Below are 16,184 nucleotides of genomic sequence, written 5' to 3'. Positions count from 1 at the left end.
AGGTGCCCACTGATTACTTACTAAGCTGGTCACGGTGGGGTTAGCTTCTGTTTGGTGAGGTCACCTGCAGTCCCATTGAAGACAGTGCTAAGACTGTGGACACGCATGGTGCTGTGGGGGCACCCCACAGCACGGTGCCTGGAAGGGTCTCATTTGGACTCACCCTTGATGGGTGAGTCGTGCTGGTTTGGTTTGAAAGTGCCCAGCATGCATCTAGGTAGAGGGGAATGAACACAAGCCGAGGCGTGTAAGTTCTTTGCAGGTGCCTTCCAAAGTGTGGGAGAGGTTGGTGAGGTCAGGAGGGGGCAGGCTGTCCTTTAAGGGCCAGACTGCAAGTATTTTAGGTTTGAGGGTCATGGGCTTTCTGTCCCAAGTCCTCAGTGTTGCTGACGTAGCTCCCGAGAGCTCACAGAGGAGGTGCAGACTAGCAGGCCTGGTTGATGCACAGAACCGGGCCTGGGGCTGCGGTTGGCACGAGGGGTGAAGCTGGTTGGCTGCCTGAGCTGGATTTTTGTTTACATTTTGCTTTTTTTTGTCTTGGGAGTGTAGAAATGAGACTTTTAAGTGGAACTTGCCAGTTCCTTTCCCCGCCATTTGTATTTTAAAACCTGGGCACACCTTATTGACTAGAAGTTTTGTGGGCTCATGTGATGTTTATTATTTTCTAAGAGTCCTAGGTAAGTTGTAGAGTGATGCAGGTGGTATATGCTGTGGGGCTGTATTTGCATGTCATTTGCATTTTCCTTTATGTTCCCTTCATTTAGTAAAAAAAAAAAATCTTCCTCAGCTACATTTATTAGATACAGAGAGGGTTTACTAGGAGAGTTTCAAGTGACTGTTGGTGCAGTCACTTTGGTTGTTAACTTGCAACAGGCTCTTAGGACAGAACTGGTGCCCTGGCTGTAGCAGGGTTTTTCAGCTGAAGTGTTTTTTATATGTTGGCATTTCTGAAAACACCCCTTGTGTTGGTCATGTTAGATTGATGGATTGATCAATCGGTTGATTGATTGATTGATTTTCGGTTATGTTAGATTTACTAAAAAGCAAAAATACAGTATCTTGCTATGCTACTTAAGTAGAAAAATGCATTTTACATTCATATCATTTGGCTTTGGAGAGAAATTGATTTTGTTTCAGAAAACCTCATTGATGAAGAGCGTCTCACATTCACCGGTAGGGACCACAGTTTGGGCCATAAAACACACCTTAACAAATTTATAGGAAAGTCAAACAGTGTCTGCTCTAGGTCTACAATGGAATTAAAACTAGAAATCAGTAACAAAAAGATAGCCAGAAAATTCCCCAATATATAGAAATTCAACAGCAAACTTCCAAATAATGCATGGGTCAAAGAAGAATTGTCAAGGGAAATTTTAAAATATTTCGAGCTACATGAAAATGAAGCCACAATTTATAATTTGTGGGATGCAGCGAAAACAGTGTCTAGGAGGAAGTATGTGATGTTGGATGCGTGTGTTAGAAAAGAAGAAAGATCTAGAGTCAATAATCTTTCTCTGCAGCAAAGGAGACCACCAGCAGTGGTCTTAGACACAGAGCATGAGACTTTTTTTTGGTGAGACCATTTTAAAGATGAGATTGTGAAATCTAAAATGTGGTCTTAATGTTTGAGGACCAATGGGGAAGTGGGGTAGTTGATGAAATACAGTGAAAAGCAGTGATTCGATAAGAAAATTAGAGCCATTTCCTGTTTATACTGTGCGTGGCTTGAATTTCTTTAATAAATATGTTATACATAAAGAAGATACAGTCAACAAATTGAAAGGGCAACCTATTGAATGGGAGAAAATATTAAATCATGTATCTGACAAGGGGTTAATGTCTAAATATATAAACAATTCATACAATTTGATAGTAAAATGCCAAACAATCCAATTAAAAAATGGGCAGAGGATCTGAATAGACATTTTTTCAAAGAAGATTACACATGGCTTATTGGTATATGCAAAGGTGCTCAACATCATTAATCATCAGAGAAATACTTATCAAAAAGCACAATGAGCCCTGGCTGGTGTAGCTCAGTGGATTGAGCATGGGCTGTGAACCAAAGGGTCGCTGGTTCGATTCCTGGTCAGGGCACATGCCTGGGTTGTGGGCCAGGTCCCCAGTGGGAGCCACGTGAGGCAACCACACATGGGTGTTTCTCTCCCTCTCTTTCTCCCTCCCTTCCCCTATCTCTAAAAATAAATAAATAAAATCTTAAAAGAGAGAGAGAGAAATGAGAACCCCAGTGCATTGCTGGTAGGAATATAAATTGGTTTCTCAAAAAATTAAAAATAGAATTTACCATAGGGTCTAACAGTCCCACTGCTGGGTATGTATATCGAACAAAGAAAGACAAACACTCAAAGACCTCACTTCTCTCTGAAATCTAACACGCACACACACGCGCACACACCCACATCCAAATTGAACTTACAGATACAGAGAACAGATTGGTGATTGCGAGTGGCAGGGGTTGGAGGGTGGGCAAAACGGGTGGAGGGGGTCAGAAGGCACACCTGTCCAGTTGTAAATTAAATCGGCCCTGGGGATGCGCCACACAGCCTGCTGACTGTAGTTAATAGGACTGTATTGTACATTTGAAAGTTGTTAAGAGAATAAGTCTTAAAAGTTCTCACCACAAGTAGAAATCTGTAACTATGTGTGGTGATGGATATAAAAAAAATAATGGACTCTATTGCTACAGTTCCACCTTTGAAAATCAGAAAACAGCAAATGACTTCCCAGTAAGAAGAAGGGAAGAAATAATAGAAATTAGGGCAGAAGAAAATGCAATTGAAAACCAGAAATCAATAGAGAAGGTCAATGAAATTAAAAGCTGGTTCTTTAAAAAAAGAGCAATAAAATCAATATGAAAGAAAGAGAAGAGGGACGCAAATTGAAAATATCAAAAATGAAAGAGGAGACATCACTACAGATCTCATGGACATTAAAAGGTTAATAAAGCACTGTTATGAGCAACTAAACCTCCAAATCTGATTATTTAGCTGAAGTAAATCAGTTCTTTGAAAGACACAATTTGCCAAACTCACACAAGAAATACACAAACCAAATAAGCCTGTGCCCAGTAAAAGAAGTTGAATGAATAATTAGTAACCTTCCAAAACAGAAAGCTTGGCTCAGATGGATTCACTTGTGAATTCTACCAAATATTTAAGGAAGAAATTTTGCTAATTCTCTACAATTTCTTTTAGATGATAAAAGCAAAGGGAGTGTTTCCTGACTCATTCAATCAGGCCAACATTGCCGTAATAACAAAGTCAGACAAAGACATTACAGAAAGGAAAACTACAGACCAACACTTCTCTTAAACATACATGCAAAGATCCTTAACAAAATATTACCAAATCAGATCCAACCACGTACAGAAAGAATTCCACACGTCATAACCAAGGTGAATGTATTCCCAATATGCAAGTCTGGTTCAACATTCAAAAATCAGTTAATCAAATCCACCAAATTAATAGACAAAAGAAAAGTCACATGATTAGCTCAATAAATGCAGGAAAGGCATTTGAGAAAATCAAACAGCCATTTATGATAAAACTCTCAGTAAGCTAGGCATAGAGGGAACTTCCTCAACTTGATAAAGAATATCTACCCCAGCCCTGGCTGGTGTAGCTCAGTGGATTGAGCACGGGCTGCGAACCAAAGTGTCGCAGGTTCAGTTCTCAGTCAGGGCACATGCCTGGGTTGCAGGCCACAGCCCCCAGCAACCTCACATTGATGTTTCTCTCCCTCTCTCTCTCTCTCTCTCTCTCTCTCTCCCCGCCCCCCCTTCCCTCTCTAAAAATAAATAAATAAAATCTTAAAAAAAAAAGAATATCTACCCCAAACCTACAACCAACGTACTTAATGTGAGGAAACATGAAGCCTTGTCATTAATATCAAGTACGAGGAAAGGTGTCCCATGTCACCATTTCAGAATTATACTGGGAAGTTCTAGCTAATGCAATAAGACCAGAAAAAGAAGAAATACAACTGGTTTAGTTCTTAGATGATGTGGTTGTCTGTGTAGGAAATCTGAAAGAATTGACAAAAAATCCTGGGGAACTAAGAAGTGATTATTGCAAGGTTGCAGGATGCATGGTTAATATAGCAAAGCCAACTGCTTTACTGTATACAAACAACAAAGTGGAATTTAAAATTAAATACACAATGTCATGTACATTAGCATCCAAAAAATAAAATACATAGGTGTAAATCTAACAAAATATGTAGAAGAAGTGTATGAGGAAAACTGTAAAAGAGATGAACTACATCCAAGAAGGACACAATAATGGAGAGGAGGTCTATGTTTATGGGCAGGAAGACGGAATATTGTCAAGAAGTCAGTTCTTTCCAATGTGATTTGTAGATTTAATACAGTCCTGGTCAGAAGCCAGCCAGTTATTTTATGGATATGGACAAACTGATTTTATTTTTTATTTTTTAAAAGATTTTACTTATTTATGTTTAGAGAGAGGAAAGGAGAGAGAAGGAGCGGGAAAGAAACCCGCTCAAGTGGTTCCCTCTTGAGTGCCCCCCACTGGGGTCCTGGCTTGCAACCCACGCATTGTGCCCTGACTGGGAATTGAACTGGTGACCCTTTAGTTCGCAGACCAGCGCTCAGTCCACTGAGCCACACCAGCCAGGGCCAGACAAAGTGATATTAAAGAGTAAGGATATTGAAGGAAGACAAGTTGGAGGACTTGCATGAAGACTTCCTATAAAGCCACAGTAATCAGACAGTGTGGTGTTGGCTGGAGTATGGACAGATGGTCATTGGAACAGAGCAGAGAGCTTGGAGACAGAACCACGTAAATGTAGTGAAAGGATCTGTACAGAGAAATAGAGGCACTATAAGGGAGCAGAGATAGTTTTTACAACAAATGGTGTGGGAACAAGGGGACAGCCCCATGCAAAAAAGTGAGTAATTGATGAGGGAGAGAGTCTATGGGAACCCTGTGGCTTCTCAGTTTTGCTGTGAACCTAACTCTATTCTAAAAATAAAGTCATATTTTAAAAAATTATATATTTTTATTTACTGATTTTAGAGAGAGCAAGGGGGGGTTGCGAGAGAGATAAACATCAAATTGTTGTTCCACTCCTTTCTTCATTCATTGTTTGATTCTTGTATGTGCCCTGACCGGGGATCGAACCCACAACCTTGGTATGTTAGGATGACACTCTAACTAACTGAGCTACCTGGCCAGGGCAAGTCCTGTTTTTTTTGTTTTAGAAAAGAATACTTTGCATGGTTATACCTTAGGGCAGGAGAAAATGCCCTAATAGTTAATTTAAAATATACTTGTCTTTTTCTGAAGATAAAAATTTGAATAAGGAGGAGAAAAATAACAGATTCTTTCTAAGCCCTAGTATTATTTTATTTACAGGCTGCAGGTCTTAATAAAATTGTAGCTAGTAAAACATAACAGGGGTTTTAATAACATAACACAAAGCAGATGAATTGTGTGTAGTATTAAAGCAGTGAATTATCCTTTAGAAGTTGACACAATGTCTTCTTCCTTGAGTGGCCCGGATAAGTATCTCCATTGCAACAGAGTCACAGGCATGAGGCTGTAACTGCATTGCTTTCCTCCTAGGGAAGAAGGTGATTGACGTGGCTGCAGGCTCCACCCACTGCCTGGCTCTGACTGAGGACAGTGAGGTCCACAGCTGGGGGAACAACGACCAGTGCCAGCACTTCGACACCTTGCATAAGACCAAGCCGGAACCGTCTGCACTGCCTGGGCTGGATACCAAGCACATAGTTGGGATTGCCTGTGGGCCTGCCCAGGTACTGGCTGTACAACTTTGTTGGGAATTTGGATAGAATGTGGATTTTGCATCATTCATTGCTGGTTTGTGGAAATACCACGGACTTTGTGTGTTGTCGTTATTTCTGTAGTTGTACTAAAGTTGTCCTAGGCTCACTCCTTAGTTCTAGGAGCTTCACGGTTGATTCCTCAGGATGGAGACAGCTTTATTTCTTCCTTTACAGTATTATTTCTTCTACAGTATTACACCTTTTATTTCTTTCCCTTGCCTTATTGCATTGGCTAGGACTTCCAGTATGACATTGAATAGGAGTGGGGACTAAGGAGCTTCATTGTTGATTCCTCAGGATGGAGACAGCTTTATTTCCTCTTTTTCAGTCTATGCTTTTTATTTTTTTCTCTTGCCTTATTGCACTGGCCAGGACTTCCAGTATGATGTTGAATACTGGGGAGGGGGCATGTCCTTGCCTAGTTTCTGATTGTGGGGGGGTATCATTCTTTTTCTTTTTTTAAAAAAGATTTTATTTATTTTAGAGGAGAAGGGAGAAAGAGAGGGAGAGAAACATTAGTGTGTGGTTGCCTCTTACGCACCCCCTACTGGGGACCTGGCCTGCAACCCAGGCATGTGCCCTGACTGAGAATTGAACCAGCGACCCTTTGGTTTGCAGGCTGGTGCTCAGTCCATGAGCCACACCAGCCAGGGCTCTAAGTGGTGCTTTAATTGCACCCATAGATTTTGGTATATTTACACTTTTGTCTAGTTGAAATATTTTTAATTGCTCTTTGACCTATGGATTGTTAAGTGTGTTAAATTTTAAGTATTTGGAGATCGTTCTATTATCCTTCTGTTACTGATTTCTACTTTAATTGCAGTGTGGTTTGATACCAAACTTTATGATTTCAGTTCTTCTAGATTTGTTTTATGTCTCAGGATGTGTTCTTTACGTTCCGTGTGTATGCTTAAAAAGAGTGTATATGAGGTCTCTCCAGAAGAAGTCCAGCCATCATTGTTAATATAATGAGAGTGGTTTGCACTACATGGATGTAACCTGGCAGCCAAGGAGCAAGGACTGGAATGCACATGTGTGAACAATGACGACTTCACTGTACTAGTCAGTGGGGGCGGTAGATGCTGTTGCGTGAGCATGCGTACTGTGCGGCCATCACATTCAAAATGACTCAGCAAGTAGAGCAGTGAATCTTCATCAGATTTTGCATTAAGCTTCAACATTCCTCCTAGGGAACATTCAGATGATTTTTAAGGCTGTGGCGATGGGCAACTGGTGATTGGCAGCTTCATCACGACAGTGTGCCCACTCATGCATCATACCTTGGGCAGAGTTTTTTGGCAAAACATCACATCACCCAGGTGACTCAGCCCTGCTACAGCCCAGATTTGGTGCCCTGCCACTTCTGGCTTTTCCCAAAACTAAAGTCACTTATGAAAGGGAAGAAATTTCATCAGTGAGATTCAGGAAAATACAATGGGGCAGCTGATGGCAACTGGGAGAACTGTGTGAGGTCCCAAGGTGCCTCCTTTGAGGGGGACTGAGGTGGCGGCGTCCTGTGTACAGTGTTTCTTCTTGTATCTTGTATCTTCTTCCGCAAATGTTTCTAGTTTTCACATTGCATGGCTGGACACCTTCTGGACAGACATAGTGTTTTGCTGTTGTTGGAGCATCTGTGACGTCAGTGAGACCCTGTCCATGACGGTGTCACCCAGTTGTAGGTCCTGGCTGGTTTTCTACATGTTCTGTCTTTGACTAGGAGGGCAGCGCTCAAGTGTCAGTGTGGATGGACGGGCGACAGTTTTGTTCATTTAAAGAAATCCCTCCGGATTTTCTGTCTGCTTGTTTTGTATGGCATTAGGAGTGTGGTTTTGATATCTTCAGCTGTCTTTGTGAATGTCTGTCCTTTTACTTGTATCGGTTTTTACTTCTGTTAGTTTTATAGTTCTTTTGTTAGGTACATATACATTCAACGTTGTTTTGTCTGTGTGGTGAAGTTAGTCCTGGCGCTTTCCTTTCCCTGAAGTCCGCTTTGTCTGCTACGTAATATAGCTGTTTTCTTTCCCTTTAGCCACTTTTCACCTTTACATTTAAGGTAGTTTTCTTACAGATATATAATTAGGTTTCATTTTTCATACATACTGACAACCTCTTTTTGTTTGATATTTAGACCATTTAAATGTGTAACTTGGGTTTGTATCTACCATCATTTGTGCTCTCTTTTTTTCATTTTTTCCAGACCCCTTTGGGTTATTGGAATAATTTTTAGTATTCCATCTACACTTACTGAGTTGTATGTCTCCATGTAGTTTTAGCTCGCTCCCATTCCTTACTGCTCAGTGATAAGTTTGAGAGCGATTTTTTAAAGACATTTTGCCTTTTTGTTTGTGGCACAATGAAGTGGGGTAGTGAGATGGGAGGGAACATGGGGAGCCGATAGTATGTGAGCTAGACGACCGTGGAGGTACACGTGTGTCTGGGACAGTCAGAGGGATGAGGAAGTCACCATCTAAAGCACTGTCATCTCTCACGATGGTGAGTCTCCTCACAGGGGCGGAGCAGCCCTGTGGCTGAATGCATCCACTCACTCCCGGTTCCTGTGTTTCTCCCACAGAGCTTTGCCTGGTCGTCTTGCTCGGAGTGGTCCATTGGCCTCCGCGTCCCTTTCGTGGTGGACATCTGCTCGGTGACTTTCGAGCAGCTGGACCTCCTGCTGCGGCAGGTGAGCGAGGGGATGGATGGTACGGCAGACTGGCCGCCCCCCCAGGAGAAAGAGTGCATGGCCGTGGCCACGCTGAACCTCCTGCGGCTGCAGGTGAGAGCCGTTTCCTCTCCTCCCCCCACCCCCGCCACCCCCCCCACCCCCGCCGTCTCGTCTCTTCTCTCCTCCCCTCACCCCCTCTCCCCTCTCCTCCCCTCACCCCTTCTCCCCCTCACCCTCTCCTCTCACCCTCTCCTCTCACCCTCTCCTCTCACCCTCTCCTCTCCCCCTCTCTGAGTGTCTCGGGTATTCGTCATGATGTTCACAATTTTGCAGGGTGTGGGTTTTAGCCTGTAGGACTGCTAATGAAAACGTCTGCATTTTTTGGTGAACTGCTTTTTCTTCCTAATAAAATCCTATGGCAATGTCAAGAGAACAATTTTTCTCGACAAAGTTGCCCTTTATAATATATGGATTTCTGTGGAACTGACCCATCATGACCCCCTTCCTCTCTGCTGGTTTTTCCATTGGCTCCTAAGGAGGAAAGAACTGCATGTGTAGTTGCATTAATCAAACTAGCAGACGTTGGGAGGGTGCTTCCCTTCTCCAGAAGTCTTCTGCAGGAGCTCACCGACCGGGGCACCTGTGGTGTCGTGTCCCTTCCCTGGATCTGCCCAGTCGTGTGTCACCTCCCGTGTTTGGTGGTGATGACACTGTGGTGGTCAGTGCTGGAGGAAAACCGCATACATGTCTCAGGCTGCATGCCTTTTGTTCCATGTTTGCAGTGTGCTGTATGTTCTGCCATGCTTTATTCTCTTTCTGGGTCCTTGGGCTTTAGTTGTCTTTTTTAGATGAGATTATAAAGCTTGATTTTTTTAAAAAACAATTTTTTATTTATTTTTAGAGAGGGGGAAAGGAGGGAGAAAGAGAGGGAGGGAAACATCAATGTGTGGTTGCCTCTCACGCGCCCCCTACTGGGGACCTGGCCTGTAACCCAGGCATGTGCCCTGACTGGGAATTGAACCCTTAACCATTGGTTTCACAGGCTGTCACTCAATCCACTGAGTCACACCAGCCAGGGCTACAGCTTGATTCTTAAAAAGAGCCCAACTTGACTCTTTATTCAGTAGATGAATTTAATTCTTTCATGATTGTGATTACTGATATATTTGAATTTAGGTCTTCTGTAAGTTTAGGTTTTCTATAAGTTTATCCTTCATTTTATTCATTCTCTGTTGATCAAGTTTCTAATTTTTTTTCCTCCTCAAATCCCTTGCATTGTTACTAAGTTTTAACATTAGATTTCTGGATGTTAATCATGTCACAAAAAAATTTAAATATTTGTTAAATCCATAACGTGGTTAGTTAATCTGTACTTCCTTTCCTAAAAGTAAGGGGTTATGGGATGCATTAGCCTAAACTCACCTTTGCACCTTCAGTGTTTTAATTATCAGGTAACCCATTATTATGACATTGCATCAACGCATGCTGTTGTTTTTTGTGTTTGTGTACTGCTAAAAAGAAAAATGTTCCCAATTGCAGTGTGTATGATATATTCTGATTTTAGAAGTGTTAAGACATGGAAAAAATTGCCTTTTCAGATTGGCAAAAAACCAATTTTTTTAACTTTCTCCCAATTAATTATTATCATAATCATAATTTTTGAAGAGTCTATACTCACTCATCTATATCGTCTTAGTTTTTTTAATTAATTAGTTCTGTCATTTTGTTACACTCCCTCCATCCTAGAAGCCTCCTCCAGTAAGTTTCTTCATCAAGGCCTGTCAGTTGTAAAGTCTGAAAACTGTTCACTTCAGTCCCTCTTTAATTTAATTGGACTGGGCTTAGTTTTTTAGATTTCCTGTTACTTTATCAGGTCTCTTCTTTTTTATTTTTTTAAAGGTTTTATTTATTTATTTTTAGAAAGGAGTAGGGAGAAAGAAAGGGAGAGAAACATCAGCGGGTGGTTGCCTCTTGCATGCCCCTCACAGTGCCCTGACTGGGAATTGAATCGGTGACCCTTTGTTTTGCAGGCCTGCGCTCAGTACACTCAGCCACACCAGCTCTCTTCAGACCTTTATTGTTGCCAATGAGAAATCTTACCTAGTGCAACTCTGTAGTTGATTGGTCTTTCTCTGGGAGCTTTTCAGATTTTTCTGTCTTATTTTGTAATTTTAATACATTGTATTTAGGTGAGGTTTTATTTTTGTATATATAACGAGGTTATGATTTTAATTTACTCTGAGGTTATATATCCTTGTGAGCTTTTCTTAATCTAGTGCTCTTTATTTATTTTTTTTTTTTAAAGCCCTCTAGCCCTGGCTGGTGTAGCTCAGTAGATTGAGCGTGAGCTGCAAACCAAAGTATTGCAGGTTCGATTCCCAGTCAGGGCTCATGCCTGGGTTGCAGGCCATGGCTCCCAGCAACTGCACATTGATGTTTCTCTCTCTCTCTCTCTCTCTCTCTCTCTCTCTCTCCCTTCCCTCTCTAAAAATAAATAAATAAAATCTAAAAAAAAATTGACTTGGAAAAAAAAAAGCCCTCCAAAACTGTCCATCAGATAAAAAGTTGTTTGCAATGCACTGTATCTCTCCTTCAGATAATACACACAGATTAAATGAAAACTGGGTCCCATACCTCTGGGTCTTCATTGCCAGTACCTCTGCATTTGCATTTTCTATCTCTTATTCTTGTTGCTAGTTTAAGGTCATTTAACAATAGTCTTAGGATAGAATGTCCTTTAACTACTGCTGCCTCAGAAGATAATTGCACCATACATTTTATGACAGGTTAGACATCATATTTTTATTTTTTTTTTGTCAGGTTTATTTCCCTTTTTCATTTTTTATTGCACTTTATTGCACTTCACACCTGTTGTGTTTTTTACAAATTGAAGGTAAGACCCTCCACCAGCAAAGTCTCAGTTGATGATTGGCATTTTTTTAGCCATACATTTTTTTAATGAGTTTATATCTGTTCTGCTTGTTCATTTATTTTGTTATTTTGATTCAATTTTGATAGATATGTATTTATTGCTATTATGTTCATATTTTTTTATGTTTTTCTTCTTAAGGAAGTCCCATTAACATTCCATATAATAATGGTTAGATGGTGATAAAACTCCTTTAGCTTTTTCTTGTCTGGGAAGCTTTTTATTTGTCCCATGATTCTAAGTGATAGCTTTGCTAGGTAGAGCAATCTTGGTTTAAGTCCTCAGTTTTTGTGATTTTGAGTGCTTCTTGCCAGTCCCTTTTAGCTTGCATAGTTTCTGTTGAGAAATCAGCTGACAATCTTACAGGAGCTCCTTTAGGTAACTTAACTGCTTTTCTCTTGCTGCTTTTAAGATTCTCTCTTTATCCTTAGCCTTTGGCATTTTAATTATGATGTATCTTGGAGGGATCCTCTTTACATCCTTGAGGCTTTTATTCCAATGGCTGTTTTCCTCATTTTTAGAATTTTTATTTGAGGCTTTTCCAAGGCTTTCATTTTGCTTATGATATCCTCATCTTCTGGACTCTGCCCTTTCCTTGGTCTCTGAGAACATTTCCTTATTTTATGGCTTCATTCCAGTTTTTTATTGCTGCCATTTCTTGGGGCGCATGCTTTGCCTCTCACTCTGTTTGTACTTTCCCTCCTGGTGACCCACTGGTGTGATGCTGATTTCAAGGGGGTGTGCTGGGTGGATCCCTTTGCCCTTGGCTGTGGAGACGTCCTCAGAGGGCGGTTTTGTAATTAGCACCTCCTGGCTTCCAGGAGTTTCTCAGGCTCTTGTTTTTTGACTCAGGATATCTATACCTAGATGGTTGGTGTACATTTGATTTCACATATGGTCACAGGGCAGCCAGTTCTCTGATTCTCTTGTGGGCTTTTTGCCCAGAGCCTTGTGTGGGCAGAGCACTGCCCTCAGGCTCTGGCCGACAGGCAGGTGATCTTGAGCAGAGTGGCTCCCAGCCTTCTGTGGGAAGCTCAGGTTCCGAGGGCTGTCACAGGCAGTCTGGGTCTCAAGCCTGAGCATACATCTTTTTATCAATTTTATGATTATATTATTTCCACTGTTTCTCTGTGTCTGGTGCAGATGGTTGGGGTGGGGTGGAGGTTGTTGTTTCCACGTGGTTTAACCTCTGTTCATTTTGAGTACACAGGTATTCCATACAAGTGTTTATAGTTGGGTTTTAAACATTTTTCTTACAAAATACCTTACTATGGAATCTCAACCACTATGGGTAAAAATATCCAGTCTAGTTTTAACAATATAGATACTGGAAGTTTTCCCTTTATTATTTGAATGAAACTCAACTTACGGAATAATGTATTCAATAAGATTGGAAATCCACTCGTTTTTAGGGTTTCTAAGCGAGAATTGTTTTTGTCATTTCAGTTGCATGCTGCCATCAGCCACCAGGTTGACCCGGAGGTGCTTGGTTTAGGTCTGGGCAGCGTCCTGCTCGGCAGCCTGAAGCAGACCGTGGTGGCCCTGGCCAGCAGTGCGGGCGTGCTGGGCACTGTGCAGGCGGCCGCCCAGGCCGTGCTGCAGAGCGGGTGGTCCGTGCTGCTGCCCACGGCTGAGGAGCGGGCCCGGGCGCTCTCCGCGCTGCTGCCCTGCGCAGGTGGGTTGGGCGGGGAGCCGGGGGCTGGAGGGAGCAGGAAAGGGTGTGGGGAGGGCAGGGCATTAGCTCACATGGCTGAAAACTCTTTCCTTTTCCAATTTCAGGCAACGAAGTTAACGTGAGTCCAGGCCGCCGCTTCATGATTGATCTCCTGGTGGGCAGCTTGATGGCTGACGGGGGCTTAGAGTCGGCCTTGAACGCGGCCATCACCGCGGAAATCCAGGTACGGCCCCAGGGGTGCGTGTGCGAGCCGCAGAGGTGATCCTACTTGCGGGGGGAGACGAGGGTGGAATCCCCCAGCTGCTGCTTGTGAAGGAGTAACAACCAGCCTTTTGCCATAATTATTGAAAAACTCATAACTTACAGTAGCATCGCAATATTTTCAGTGATTAAAGGGTTTTTACTAGTGTAAATGTTTTTATTGGGATATGAAGTATGATTAAATGCACCCACTTGAAGTGCCCATTGAAACGATTTGGACTGACACCCCGGTGATGGTGTAAGTCATCGCGGTGCCCCAGGCAGCGCCCTTGTGCGCGTGCGCGGTGAGGACACGCCCCTCTCCCTTGCGAGGTCCCTCTGCCTGCCCCGAGCTCTCGAAGATGGGAGCGGAGTCGCAGCGCATGCGCTCTGTTGTCTCTGCGGTACCGAGCCTTGGCTTCGTCGTCCAGCTCATCTCTGCTGCACGTGTAGCTGCTTCGCCCTTACTGTTAGCGCTCCACTGTGTGCGTGCAGCCCTCTGTCTGTCCGCTCTCACGTTCAGAGACGTCGGAGGGCTTCTGGCTTTGTAAAGCTGCTCTAACCACCTGTGCACGAGGCCTCCGGTGGACACACGCCTTTTCTCATCAGCAAGTACTCTGAGTGAGAATCCGCTGGGTCCTGGGCTGCGCGTGTGCCCTAAGTGGCTGTGCCCTTTACACCCGGCCCAGCCCGGACAGAGCTTGTGCTCTGTCTTGACCTCACTGTGGGACATGAGGCGTGTCAGCCTTTTTAACTTGACCTTTTCTCCAGTGGTGTGGTTGTAATTTTGCATCTGCATGTGCTTATTGGCCATCGTTAGCTTCTTTTGTTGCTTTCATTGTTGTATCAGGTTTTTATTTGAAAACATATTGATAAAGTCAGATGAGGTGTCTTTGAAAGTATACTCAAATACCTGGATTACATTAAGGAAAGGGAGAAGAAATCTCAAGTGATCACGTTGCAGCGACCTCTATTCTTCATCTCCCTGTTCTTTTCCAGGCGCTATGCTGTGTGCTTTATTTTTTAAAGATTTAATTAATTTATTTTTAGAGAGAGGGGAAGGGAGGGAGAGAGGGAGTGAAACATCAATGTGTGGTTGCCTCTCACCCGCCCCCTACTGGGGACCTGGCCCGAAACCCAGGCATGTGTCCTGACTGGGAATCAAACCAGCGACCCTTTGGTTCACAGGCTGGCGCTCAATCTGCTGAGCCACACCATGGCTTTTTTTTTCAGTCTTTTGACCTTGTCAGCCATGTCCACTGGAAGAAGCTGTTTTAAAATTCCACTTTTTAGACACGGACATTAGTGCCACAGACGTGCAGTGATTTGCTGAGGTGTCGTGGCTATTGAGTGGCAGGTTTGCTGCCTCCAAGCCTCTGCCATCTCGTCCTGGGCCGGATGAGGCCTTGTGCGACAGCTGGCCCGATGGGGGCACTGGGAGCACACAGGCAGTGGGTGGCCACATGGGAGCCAGACAGGCACTGTGACGTGACCTCAGCAGTGTTTGTGGAGCCTGTTCATTCAGGTCACAGATGTTTATTGTGGGCTTCCTGCTGGGGAGAGAGAGAGAGACAGACTAACAGACAGACAGACCTTGGTGGGGCAGCTACAGAGACATACGGATTGTGACGTCTACCACAGTAATTAAGGTGCAAAAAAATAGCCAGAAGGCCATTTAATGTAAAACAAAACTGTTTCGAAGCTACAGAAAGGTAAAAGCAAATGAAAACCCCTGTCATTTAGGAATCATCGTTGTTAATATTTGGGGGGCATAGTCTTCCAGAGTTTCAAAAATGCATGTGTTTACTGCTGAACTTGACAGTGGTGCCGGAATCGGTCCCACTGCTGTATGACCTTGCATCTTCCTCACTCATTATCGGTGTTCAGTGTCCATTCTACTGCTGTGTCCATTTGTCCAGTTGCGTTGGAGCAGTCTGTCATCTGGAAAGGGGATCACTTCGTTTTTTTAGAAACTAACAACTTCCCATTGCTGACCATTGAGGTTTTAGACTTGACTACTGTAAGTTAATTTTTAGTTTTTGTAGATTATCGGCTACTGAGGGCGAGAATGATGATTAGGAAAAAGTTCTAGAATTGAACTTGCTGGGTCAAAATCACGCTCATTTTAAAGCTCCCCATGTTGCCTTCCTTCCTGTAGGACTGGGTGGTCCCGTTCCTCCTTGCCACTGAGGCGGGGTCTTTGCCCCGGACCTCCCAGGACTAAGGGGGACTTTTTGCGTTTGGGTGGTTCTGGCTTTTAACATTAGAACAGAAAGCCCAGAAAGAAAGAGCGGTGCTTTTTCACAGTAAATTTGGTTACTAGAACAATGCTTGGTACATAGTAGGTCCTCAGGAATATTGCTTTCATTTGATCGGCAAAAGGTACCCCTCCCCTCTAGTAATAGCTTTTACTGAGATATACTTCACATATACATACTATGAGATCCACTCTTCTTCATGTGTAACTCAGTGATTTGTCTTGTGTATCCATACAGTAACCATACCACTGCCACTCTGTGATTTCAGAACGTTCCCATCAGCCCACAGGGCAGCTCTGTGCCCCTTACCAAACACGCCCTACCCGCCCCCCCCAGCCGTTGACCACTACCAATCCACTTCCTGTCTCCGTGTGCTTCCTGTTTTGCACCGTTCACAGAAGCAGATTCCTGCAATCTGTGGCCTTTCGTGTCTGGCTTCTTTCACCCCACAGAGTGTTTTCCAAGTTCACCCAGGCTGCAGCATCTCTGTTGTACTTCATTTTTTAACTCGTTAAACAACATCCCTTTGCACGGATACAGAATGTTGTGTTTATCCGTTCATCAGCTGACGGCCGTTTGGGTTGTTTCCA

At 43.3% G+C, this 16,184-nt stretch overlaps 1 protein-coding gene across 4 annotated transcripts in view; it reads left to right on the top strand.

Moving 5' to 3' along the window:
- Positions 1–16,184, top strand: part of HERC2 (HECT and RLD domain containing E3 ubiquitin protein ligase 2) — a 198,849-nt gene that overhangs the window by 67,628 nt on the left and 115,037 nt on the right. For all 4 annotated transcript variants that reach the window (XM_045824954.1, XM_045824955.1, XM_045824952.1 and 1 more), the window contains exons 16-19: positions 5,607–5,800; positions 8,403–8,603; positions 12,868–13,096; positions 13,201–13,319. In XM_045824954.1, coding sequence (XP_045680910.1) covers positions 5,607–5,800; positions 8,403–8,603; positions 12,868–13,096; positions 13,201–13,319 — 743 coding nt within the window. The remainder of the gene's footprint in view (positions 1–5,606; positions 5,801–8,402; positions 8,604–12,867; positions 13,097–13,200; positions 13,320–16,184) is intronic.

This window comes from Phyllostomus hastatus, unplaced genomic scaffold (assembly GCF_019186645.2).
Source record: "Phyllostomus hastatus isolate PE091 unplaced genomic scaffold, TTU_PhHast_1.1 phas_scaffold_555, whole genome shotgun sequence".
In the NCBI taxonomy this organism is placed as follows: domain Eukaryota; kingdom Metazoa; phylum Chordata; class Mammalia; order Chiroptera; family Phyllostomidae; genus Phyllostomus; species Phyllostomus hastatus.
Note: the sequence above shows the minus strand (reverse complement) of the source record. Positions and strands in the feature narration are given on the sequence as shown.